This window comes from Loxodonta africana, chromosome 12 (genome assembly GCF_030014295.1).
Source record: "Loxodonta africana isolate mLoxAfr1 chromosome 12, mLoxAfr1.hap2, whole genome shotgun sequence".
NCBI classification, from domain to species: Eukaryota; Metazoa; Chordata; class Mammalia; order Proboscidea; family Elephantidae; genus Loxodonta; species Loxodonta africana.
The window spans coordinates 104,784,099-104,796,191 of record NC_087353.1 but is presented as its reverse complement, the minus strand read 5'-3'; the positions used below and the strand labels follow the sequence as shown (position 1 = coordinate 104,796,191).

At 56.5% G+C, this 12,093-nt stretch overlaps 1 protein-coding gene across 1 annotated transcript in view; it reads right to left on the bottom strand.

Annotated features, from left to right (window-relative positions):
* CASTOR2 (cytosolic arginine sensor for mTORC1 subunit 2) overlaps window positions 1-10,904 on the bottom strand; it is a 67,673-nt gene extending 56,769 nt beyond the window's left edge. The window contains exon 1 of the mRNA XM_064296087.1: window positions 10,779-10,904. Within this exon, the coding sequence (XP_064152157.1) occupies window positions 10,779-10,891 (113 nt within the window). The 5' untranslated portion in view covers window positions 10,892-10,904. The remainder of the gene's footprint in view (window positions 1-10,778) is intronic.
* Between the last annotated feature and the right edge of the window lie 1,189 nt (window positions 10,905-12,093).

Here is a 12,093-nt window from a genome sequence, read left to right as displayed (position 1 = left end):
CTATGATCTTCAAAGTTTTTCGCTTTATATTTGGGTCTTTGATCCATTTCCAATCAGTTTTTGTGTATGGTGTGAGGTATGGGTCCTGTCTCATTTTTTTGCAGATGGACATCCAATTTTGCCAGCACCATTTGTTAAAAAGACTGTCTTTTCCCACAGTTGATGGACTTTGGGTCCTTGTCAAAGATCAGGTGACCGCAGGAGGGGACAGATTCACATCTTGGTTCTCAATCCTGTGCCACTGGGGAGACCCCAAACTTTTAAACACAGGTCTTACTCAGGTTGGCAAGGCAGTGGGCAAGGCTGCCAGAAGGGATCTTCCCCTTAAAAGTTGTAATTTAATACACAACACATTCAGAGGCTCAAGGTTTAGGTAAGTCATCAGCTGCTGGAGGGTCGCTACAGCCCTGTGCCCCTGCAGAGGGCCTGGGAGGCCTCAGACAACCAGAACACTTAGCAGCTCAAGCCCCCGTGGAACGAGAGTATTTTATTCAGGGCTGGATGGGGGGTTCAGTGGCAGAATTCTCACCTTGCATGCGGGAGACCCAGGTTCGATTCTCGGCCAAGGCAACTTCTGCACAACCACCACCCGTCAGTGGAGACTTGGCTGTGTTGCTACAGTGCTGAATAGGTTTCAGCAGAGCTTCCAGACTAAGACAGACTAGGAGGAAAGGCCTGGCGGTCTTCTGAAAACCAGCCAATGAAAACCCTACGGATCACCATGATCTGCTGCGTACAGGGTTCCAGCTAACAACAATTCAGGGCTGGGATCCTTGTTGCAGGAGTCTATTACAAGGACAAAACCTGCCATCCGAGTGCAGGGCTCAGAAGAGAACAATTCAACCTTTCACTGACCTGCCCTCCTTGACCTGAGGGAGGTGAGACAGTGCCAGGGAAACATTGCCCCTGAGGCCTGGACATGCACTTGGGGGTCAGGATAGAGGGGGGCTGCCTCCGCAACCTACATCTCCAAGGCACAGGTGATTCTAGGAAGCCACTCACCCAGTGCCAGGGTGGCTTCCTGGAGGAGGTGATGCTTGTGCTGACTCCAAGGAGAAAGGAGTTTGTGGTATGTTTAAGGACCCCCTCTGTGCCCTGCATAGCAGGTGCACACTGCAGGGTTTCTGAATGAACAGATAGGGTAATTTTCCACTGTGGTGTGCCCTGCTGTCTGGGGCGATTGTTTTTAGTGTTGCCTGTCCATAGGGTCGCTATGAGTCGGAATCGACTTGACAGCACTGGGTTTGGCTTTGGGTTTTGGTTAGTCTAGAACATGTCCCGTCTGGATGATAAATTACAGGGTCACCATATTAGTTATCTACTGCTGCATACAGACTACCTCAAAGCCTTGTGGGGTAACAAGAACAAGCTCTTATTAGGCTTCACAGTTTCTATGGGTCAGGAGTGTGGGTGTGGTTTAACTGGGCAGTTCTGGCTCAGGATCTGTCACAGAGTTGTGGTCAAGAGGCCCTGGGGCTGTAGTCACTGGAAGGCTCGCCTGGGGCTGGAGGATCGTTGCCAAGGTGGCTCACTCACAGGTAGGCAACCTGGTGCTCGCTGTTGGCTGGGAGGCCTCAGTTTCTCTCCACTGTGGGCCTCTCTACAGAGATGCTTAAGTGTTCTCACCACACGGCAGTTGGCTTGCTGGCTTCCCCTCAGAGTAATGGACAGGGGGCGGGGGGATAGGAAGGAGGGAGGCAGATACAGAAGTCACAGCACTGCTTCCAATCTAGACTCAGAAGTCACAGCACAGCTTCTAACATTTTCTATTCATTAGAGGAGTCACTAATCCAGACCACATCTGAAGGTGGGGGACCCTAGTTTTAAAGAGAGGAGTATTGCAGGACTTGCGATATTTTAAAACTACCAGTTACCCTAAAAATTAAGCATGCATGGAGTAGGGACAGGACAAAGCCAGAGAGAAGTCATATCAAGGACGAGTCACAATGCCAGGTGATGAGTGTGAGTCAGACGAGGGTTTGGGACAAGGCAGGGATGTCATCAGGGATTCAGAATGAACCCGTGAAATCTGCCCAACACCAACCTCCTGTCGGGCCATACTGCCTCCACCTGGCCCCTGCCTACCGCTGTCCCCTCCCTCTGGACCTCTGGCCCTCTACCTTATGGTGGAGGATATGTCTTTTCCCACTGGATGGAAGCTCCTTCTGTATCTCCCTCTGTGCCCTGCACAGCAGGTGCACACTGCAGGGTTTCTGAATGAACAAAACACACCTGTCTGCACCAACCTCCAGACAGCACGATGCCCTCTGCACACACCTCCCCCTTTCCAGCCTCTCTGCTCACACTGTTCTTCCTGCCTGCAGGGCTCTGGCTGACTGACCATCCAGGCTGCCCTGGAGACTGCCCCACAGGAAGCTGTTTAGGTAATTCTGGCAGGGATGATGAATGGCCCACGGCCGAGTCAGTGGCCACTGGTGAGGAGGGATAGACCGTGACAAGCAGCTGGCTGTGGGGGAGGCCAAGGACAACCCTGTGCCTTCCACACCTGATGCCTGGAGCTGGGGTTTAGCCAGCCCCTTCCTGTGGGGCAGCAGCTAGCCATGGCTGTCCTGGGCAGGCGTGGGAAATGGCTCTGGGGCCCCTGTACTCTCCCCATTCCTCACCTCACTGCCTTATAGGACCCACCCCTCCAGCTCCCCGCCCTGTTCCCAAGCACCCTCACCTCCTGGCATCGTCCCCATCCACCCAGACCGGCTCCAATGGTGCCACCCCCTACAGGAAGCCTTACTTCTTCCTTTCAAAAGGCCCTACACTCAAATGACTGGTGTCCTTGGTGGCCAAGTTGCCTGAGTGCAGTGACAGAACTTTCACTTCCTAGAACCAGAGCGTGATTCCATACATGTAACCAACCAGTGGCCATCGAGATGACTCTGACTCATGGCACCCCATGTATGTCAGAGAATAACTGCGCTGCATAGTATGTTCAATAGCTGCGACCTTTTGGAAGTAGTCTGTCAGGCCTTTCTTCCAAGGTGCCTCTGAGTGGACTCAAATCACCAGCCTTTTGGTTAGCAGCTGAGCACGTTAACTGAGCACATTAACCGTCTGTACCACAGTGACTCCTATATGCGTGTAAAGACCTTAAAAAGTCTACCCTGAGCTTTTCAAACTCCACCCCAGACTGGTGTCAGCCAGCTTAACCAGGACATCCTCTCCCTCAGCTAAACTTTATTGGCGTTTTCAGTGGACCACTGTTATAAGTGCTCAAAGCAGTTTATCTCATTAAGTCCTTACAACAACCTAGGTAGTAGGTGTGGGCATTACCTCTATTTTAGAGGTAAGAAAACAACAGTACAGAGAAGTTAAGCAACTTGCCCCAGGCCACACAGCAAGGAAGTGGAGTGCTGGGATTCCAACCAAGGTACCAGGCTCCAGGGCCCTAATCCCCTGCTAGCGTGTCCTTCCCTAAACTCCATCAGTGGCGGTAGTCCAGTGCAGTCAGGAAAACAATTAGGACTCTGGAAGGACTTTGCAATTTGAAGCTTTTCTCCCATAAAGGCCCCTTACGCCTTCTGTGCTCACGATGGCTTGGTGGCAAGTTTTCCAGCAGGCAACGACATGAAAGACCTAGCACGGGCCAAAACGAGCCGGAGGCCTGCACACAGCAGCTCCAGCCAGGTGGGCAAGGGTTTCTGTGGGCACATGCCTACTACATACTTACCTAAGTGCTTTTCTGGCCAAGGTAACAGCATCGCACAGGCAAGAGAGATGGCACGGTGGCTTCCTGCCACCCGAGCACATTTCGGGATAATGGTTTTGCCCAGACCCCCTTTCACTCCTCATGGCCTCTCGGCAACACCTCTGCTAAGTGGCTCCTGGTTGACAGGAAACCCAGACTGGTCTGCTTGTATGCCTGGCAGAGGGGTTATCAGGGCGGGTCCTGTGGTCAGACTCCCTAGGATCAAACCCCGGCTCTGCCACTTCAGCGTGTCCCTGGGCACTAAAGCACCTCGGTTTCCTCATCTGCAAACTGGGAGCGACAGAGAGCCTACTTTATGAAGTTGTAAGGATTAAATAAGCAAATATACGTATAGAGGGCAGTGGTGGCCCAGTGGTAGAATTCTCACCTGCATGTGGGAGACCTGGATTCGAGTCTCGTCCAATGCACCTTGTGTGCAGCCACCACCTGTCTGGCACGTTGCTATGATGCTGAACAGGTGTCGGCGGTGCTTCCAGACTAAGACGGATGAGGAAGCAAGGCCTAGTGATCTACTTCTGAAAATCAGCCCATAAAACCCCAGTGGATCACACTGGTCTGATCCCCAACCGATCATGAAGATGGCACAGGAGCAGGCAGCATCCCGTTCCGTTGTACACGGGGTCGCCATGAGTCGGGGACCAACTCGATGGCAGCTAACAACAACGTTACATGTATGGTGCCTGGACTAGTGTGTGGCACGCAGGGAATGTTTTATGAGTGATCTCGTTCACACTGTTGCTGCTGTCATCACTGTATTCTCCAGTTCCGCCTTATGCGCCCACAGAGAACAAACCTAAATCCCACAGAAGTCTTACTAGCCCAGGGGGCAGGAAGTTGCTGCCCTGACTGCACACCCCAAGCCCCTCTGATAGTTCCCAGGGCTCCGAGGCCCTCACAAAGCAGCTCCGGCTGGGCCCACAGCTTCATCCAGGCCAGCCATGGCCCTTACAAGGGGCTCCAGAAGCAGGTCCGGGTTCCAGCGGGGTCTGGGCAAGCTAGGCAGAGGGCAGCGCTGTGACCCCTCCTAGATCTGGGGTGATGCTTACATTTATGCAGCTCCGGTCACCCCTAACCAAGTGTGGGAAGAGAACTCTCTCTGGGCCCCTAACACCTGAGCCAGCCACCAGGCCTGCCCTACGCAGGTCTGCCATGGGACCATCAGCCTCTACCACAAGGTCCACACTGCTGGTCACCCACTCACAGCCACTGGACCCTCCACCCCCCTGTGGGCAGGCCCCAGCTTCAGCAGTGAATCCTGATTGGTCCACGATGGCCTCATTCCCTGTGCCAGTGATTGGTTAGCCATGTTCATGTGACCCAGCTCTCACCAATGAAACGAGGAAGTCTGTCAGGGGTGGGAAGAGGTTTCTAGGAAGGTTTTCTCACGCACATCCTAGAGGCAATAGCCCTTTCCCTCCACCGGGTTTCCTCCTTTCCTCCTGACTGTCCGTAATGCCTGGAGCTGCCAGCTGTGTGCAGGGGACTATGGCCAAGCAGAAAGATGAGGGCCCAGGTCCTTGATGACTCTGTCAAGCCTTTAAGCTAACCAACCCCGGGGCAGTCCAACTCATGACCCCCTATTATGTGAAGTGAAAACTCTTTATTGTGTAAGCAGGTTAAGTCACAGATTCTTTTACTTGCAGCCCAAAGCCTCCCTGCTGATACTCCATGGTCACGTCTCATCTTCTCAAGATTAAGTCCATCACACTGGAGGGGGGTCTTCCAGCTCTGCACTCACGGAAGGCTTCTTGGAGGTGAAGCTAAAACAGAGCCTAAAAGGAGGAGCAGGCAGACAAGGGGGACAAAGTGTGGAGTGACATTCCAGACAGGTGGAGCGAAAGCCTGCAGGCTGCAAACACAACAGGGCCCGTGGGGGCAGCAGAAATCATCTGTGCGGCTGGACCCGCGAGAGACGAGGCTGGTGGGACAGGCGCGTGGGCCGCAGAGGGCCGAGTGGCCGAGCTACAGACAGGGCAGAGGAGAAGCTCTGTGGCCAGCCTGGATTCTGCTAGCCAGGGCACGCTATGCAAGGGGCGAGGTGGGGAAATCCTCCTTCATTGCCAACTGCGTGGAAGGAATCAGCATGAATCCAATCCCCAAAATATGGAGATAGAGCCAGTCCTCACCTTCCCACTTCTCCTTCTCCATCCCTGTGGCCAGCTACTCACGCGGCACTTTCCTTCTCTGACCCTAGCCACCCAGAGCTAGGACAGAGCTCCCAAGTTAGAAGGACATCTTCTTTCAGACTGCCAAACAGGCAGACGCCAACCTCTGCTAGCTGGGTTGGGTAATTCGCAGGAATGGCTCACAGATTCAGTACAGTATATGCCATACTTACGACTATGGATTCGTTACAACCAAAAAGGATACAAACCAAGAGACACATAGGGTGAGGTCTGGGAGGAGTCCCAGCGTGGAGCTTCACATTCCCTTGGGATGCGCTACCCTCCCAAGAAAAAGCAGATGTTCTCACCAACCAGGAAGACCATCTGAACCACAGGGTTCAGGGCTCTTATTGGCCTCCCCACAACACCACAATACACTACATCGTGCCTCCTGAGGCTAATCAACATCGGCCCCTAGGTGGTTCCTCTTGGTCTAGTCAGCCCCCACACATTAGCCTTAGATGTGGTGTGGTTCTCAGGAACCAAAAACAAAGGCCAAATTGCTTTCTGCACCTCACCCTCTAGCTTTGTGCCTAAAATAGGCGCACTTGACTGGCCTTCTGACCCCCTATTCCAGCCACGTTCAGATGTTGCCCCAATGTCTTGTGCAGAGTCCTCCTCAGCAGAGTCAGGGCCAGTGAGCCCGCTCCTGCCAGCTGTGCTGCCAGCTGTGCTTCCGCCTGGCACGCTCCTGCCAGCTGTGCTTCCAGCTGTGCTTCCGCCTAGCCCGCCCCTTCCAGGCCCAGGGCACTCGGAAGACACTCTGGGAAATACCTGGCTGGAATCTGGGTCACTCTGTGCACGGCCGAACATCCATCACACAGACACTCACTAAGTGCCTACGAGGCAGTGTGCTAAGCACATCAGAGAGAGGACCTGGTTCAAATCTCAACCCTGTCTCCTCCCCGCTGTGTGCCCTTGAGCAAGCCATTTCGCTCCTGGGATCCCAGTGTCTTCACCTGATGAAACAGACAGTCTTTCTTATTGTCACGGGGAGGGGGGGGGTAGAAGACAAAGATAGGCAAAAAGATGCACAGAAAAGTTCCTGAGATTAAAGTTTTTAATCTAGGAGGGAGAATAAGATAAGCAACATGTTGTTATGGACAAAAGCTGAGAAGTGAGATGCGCTGAAGAAGAGGCAGGAACATCTGGGTGAGGCCCCAAAGCAGCAGAAAGTTTAGGTGGGAGGTGATAAGGGACAAGCCTTCCTGGTGGAAGAAATCCCTTAAAGGCCTGGCAGCGGGAAACACAGACAGGCCAGGGCTTCAAGCGTGTGCTCGTGAAGGAGAGAGCAGCGCCTTACACACAGAAGGGCTACAGCCGCTGAATATGGGCATCGTTTCAGCCTGCTCTAGTGGCAACACTGAGCTGAAGCCCGAAGAGGAAGGCTGAAATCCAGACTCCAGCACTTACTGTGTGACCTTGAGCAAGTCACTTAACCTCTGAGGCTTCTTTGGTATAATTAACGCCTAATTCACAGAGTTGTCGGGTGTTGTAGTCGTAGTATCTGGGGGCTGGAACCCCCTTTCCCACCTAGATAATTCCTATTTGGGGGCAGTGGTGACTCAGTGGTAGAATTCTCACCTTCCACGCAGGAGACCTCGGCTCCATTCTTGGCCACCTCATGTGCAGCGACCACCCATCTGTCAGTGGATGTTTAACAGGGGTCAGCAGAGCGCCCAGGCTAAGGTGGACTAGGAAGAAAGGCCTGGCAATCTATCCCCAAACATCAGCCAATGAAACCCTACGTATCACAACAGCCCAGTCCATAACCGGTCATGGGGTGACACAGGACAGGGCGGTGTTTTGTTCTGTTGTGCATGGGGTGGCCCTGCGGCCGACTTACGGCTGTGATCAACAAGTCCCGTTTTAAAGCCCTAAACTTCAACACCACCTCCTGCAGGGAGCCTCCCAGAGCCCCTGCTCTACTTCAGAGACAGTTCCTTCTCTGATCCCCCCTCCTTTATCATGATGGCAGGAATGGCCTTTCCTTCTCCCCCACCAGGCTCTGGGCATCCCAGAGGGAGAGCCAGGGCATCCTGCTATCTCTTGGCTCCAGCTGTGTCCCATGCAGGGTGGGTATCTACCTATTCCAGCTCCCTCTCAGAGAAGGAGGGAGTGACCAGGTCTGCCCAAGGGGAGTCAGGAAGGTTTCAGGGTGGCATCCTTAGGTCTAGAGGTATAAATGGGATTTATTGTGGGGAAGGGGAACATTCTAGGCAGAGATGGAAGACATGAGGGTACAAAGCACAGAGGTGAGAGAGGGCACAAGGTAAACTGTGTCACTAGGTATTCGTCAAGGAGTGGCTAAGGTGAGGAATCAGGGCCCATATCCCAAAAGGCCTCGAATACCACGCTACCTGTAGGGAGCGATTAAAACATCTTAAATAGAAGTAGGTAGCCACCAAACACGCATTTTCAGGCAGCTGGTGGGAGGACGACTTGGTTAGGGAGAGGAGGGAGCAGAGAGAACTTTACGGGAGGCCGCACTGGTTTGGGGGGTGGCAGGACAGAGGGTGGCATGTGAGGAAAATGACCATCCCCTGGGGGCAGGTACAGCAGAAGCGTCAAGGAGGACCGAAAGTTTTACTCGATGACAGAGTAGTGAAAAGAACTTGGAATAACAGATCCATAACCCATTATCCCTTAAGGAACGACAACAACAACAAAAAAAAACCAAGCACACTGCCATCATCAATTCCAGCTCATGGGAGTAGAACTATGCTCCACAGGGTTTTCAACGGCTGCGATCCTACATAAATGGATCACCAGGCCTTTCTTCTGTGGCACTGCTGGGTAGATTTGAACCGCCAACCTGTTGGTTAGCAGCCCAGAGCAAACCACTTGCACTACTCAGTGTCCTTACACCCCTGACACCTGTTAAAATGCCATTTTCCACCATCAGCCCATGGCACACACACAGCAGCTCTGTGAAGGGGAGTGGGCCAAGTGGTGTTATCCCCACTTTACAGATGGGCAAAGTGAGGGCCAGAGAAGGCCAAAGGCCTTGCCCCCGGCCGCTCAGGCAATGTGGGGGCTCCTTGGCCCAGAGTGCTCAGGGTGGCAGGCCTTCAGCCATCTGACAAACATGTCCAGCACCTTCTGGAGGCAGTCTCTGGAGGCTTGGAGATGACCTTTGACCTGAGTCATCTTGAGGAGGTCACCTGGCCTCAGACTGACTGCCTCCTTCAAGAGAGGGAGAAGGCGACCCCCCTGAGGAATTGGATTTCCTTGGTCACAAAGGCCAGGGGGGCTCACCCTCAGGGACAGGCACCTAAGAGTCTTCACGGGGGTGGGAGGGGGGCAGGGCTAGAAGAGGGCCAGTCCCTCCAGCAAAGGGAACCTGCGGAGGGAGCCCGCCCCCCGCTGCCCCCTCCTCCCCGCGCCAGGCCCCTGCACAGCCGCAGCCTGAGTCATCATCCCTGTGAGCAGTAGCCGAAGAGTCAGCCAGGGGGTTGCTGAGACCAGGGGCCAAGGGTTGGAAAAACAAGGCCATTAGGTTACCTCCAGCCATGGAACCTGTGGACCAGCGAGGGGTGGAACCTGGAGACCGGCTGGGGGTGGGGGGGGGGGGCGGGTAGAGAGTGTCAACAGCCAGAGGGAGCTGGGGGGTGGGGTGGGGAGTGCAGGGCTGTTCAGAACCTGAGCTGTTGGCTTTGTTTTCAAATGACCTGTTTAATAATTACCTTTGCAATCAAAGGGGCAAGGCTCCCAGGGCCCCGGCCCAGCCAAGCCAGGGATTTCAACCCTCCATACCCCACTGAGCAGCGCGAGGAGAAAGTAAACAAGATGCCATCGGCCAGGCTTTCTCCATCTCACAAACAATGGCAGGACTGAGCTCGCCGCTCAGGCACACACAGCAAAGTGGGTTTTCCCAGGAAGAACTTTAACAGGCAGAGAAGAGGCTCCAACTGAATTATTCCCTGTGTCCCCTGAGCTCAGCACCAAAGCGGGCAGCCCAGGGGGGCCTCGTTTCAATGTTAACCTTGACCTGTAATTTATCCACTCATTTTGAAACCGGGAAAAACCACCTCTACCCCAATGCTCCCCAAAGCAACCAGCAACAACTTCATCATCCCTCTCAACAGCCATAAAGATGGGAAAACCCGGGACTCAAGTTCTAGCTGCTATCCTGCACTCCACTGGGCTCACCCCCTTAGAAAAGCAAAACAAAACCCCAAATCCGAGCACTCCCTGGGCTTAAAAAGTCAAAGCCTTACCTGGCACTGGAAAAATCCCAAGTTTTTTTTACCTCCCAGGGCCTTCAACTATTTTTCCTCCTGCAGCATCCAAGCCCAGCCCTAAGGCCGATCCACAAACACCCCTGCTCCTCGCCCCCACCTTCCCCGACCCCAAGGAGAGAGCATCACGGCGACCCTCACTCGCAGCTCCGCCCGGCCACCCCACCTCCAGCGCCGGCCGCCCCCCTCGCAGGCACCTTGAGATAAACACCCATTAAGGGTTTTACGATTCCTTCCCCGGGTGGCCGCGCTCGGCGCAATCCCTCCCCCGCCAGGCGACAGGGGCCGGCCCGGCCGCGGGGTGGGGGATGGGGTGAGCTTGTCGCTCCCACCGCCGCACCCCCACACCTGTTCCCATTCATTCGTTCGCCGGTTCATTCATTCCGGCGCTCGCCCTGCAGCCCGCCGGCCCGCGATTTCGGGGAGCGGCGGGAGGGGCCGCGCCGGGGACAGCGGCGGGGACGCACGGGGGTCGGGGCGGGGGCGCCCCGCCGGGGCGAGCGCGCAGAGCGGCCGGCTTTGTCCCGGCCCCCGCCGCGGCGGGGCGGCGGCTCCCGGCTCCGAGGTGTTGGGTCGGAGGCGCCGCGCGAGGACGGCCGCCCGGCTGCGCCTTTGTCTCCGGTCCCCGCGCCGCGTCCGCGCGCCGCTCACCTGGTCTTGGACGACAGGAAGGCAAGTTTGATCAGGCCGTAGGTGAAGAGCGGGATGCTCTCCTTGGCGACGCTGGCAACTTGCAGCCGGTGCTCCAGGATATGGAGTTCCATCGTCCGCCGCCCGCCCGCCCGCCCGCGCGCCGCGGCTCCTCGGCGAGGGGCGACCGGCCCGGCCCCCGCGCGCCCCCGAGGCAGCCGGCGGGACCGAGCTCCGGCGCGGGCGGGGGCGGCGGCCGGAGGGGCGGCCGGGGCTGCAGGCGGCAGACGAAGGGCGGCGGCGGCGGCGGCGGCGGCGGCGACAGCGGCGGCGGCGGCGGCGGCGGCGGGCGAGGAGGCAGCGCCGGCGGAGGAGCGGCGCGCACCCCGGCGCGAGCAGCTGGTCTTCGGGGGAACAAACAACTTGCCACTCAAACGCGCGCCCCGTGCGCACGCGCGGCCGCCGCGGGGCATGCCGGGACTTGTAGTCGCGAGCGGCCGGGGCGCTGCCGCCTGCTGATGTCAGGGGCTGGGCGGCCGCCGGGGGCCGGTCGTGCGCGGAAGATGCGGGCGTGGGGTCCCCGCGGGGACACAGGGAGGCCGGGGGCAGTGGGGGGCCTCCAGGAAGCCCGGGCTAAGGTGCAAGCACTGCCGCTCAGAGCTCGGGCGGCCTTGGGGGATGCAAAGCGAGCAACGACAACAGCAGCGCTGGAGGAGGCCAGATGTGGGAGGGGCGCGATTTCGAGAAGCCGGCGACTACAGTGCAGAGAAGCCAGACAGAGGGACAGAGGGGTGCCGGGGCCGAGTGGTGGCTGAGGAGTGCCAGCGTCGGCCGAGAGATCCAAGAGGGCTTCCTGGAGGAGGCGGTGTCTAGGCTGGGCTCTGAAGGATGAATGGGAGCTCGCCGGGGAGGGGGGCGTCGTTGGAGGGCAGCGGCCTTCCAGGCAGAAGGAACAGCGTGTCCAAAGGCACGGAAGCGTGAAAGTCCCCACGGCACTGTGTTTGGCTTTGCTGGAGCGGAAAATGTGAGGGAGGAGAGGCAAGAGATAAGGCTGGCGTGGTAACTAGGAGGCGTGGTAACCAGGAGTCGAGTTGAGAGGGGTCATGTGGGTTGAGCTGAGGAGGGAGCCCTTTATCCCGTGAGCAGAGGGGTGATGGGGACTGCGAAGGCTGAATTCCCAAAAAGTCTGTAGTAGGTTCGCCTGAAGGTCCTCGACCCTCAGGCCAACGTGCCAGTGCCAGAGCCCACAAGGCTTCCCCCTCCTGGCTGACGGGTGCTTTGCCCTTTGGCACACCAATCTGGGGACATGATCTGTCAGCTCTGCCTGCTAGGGCAG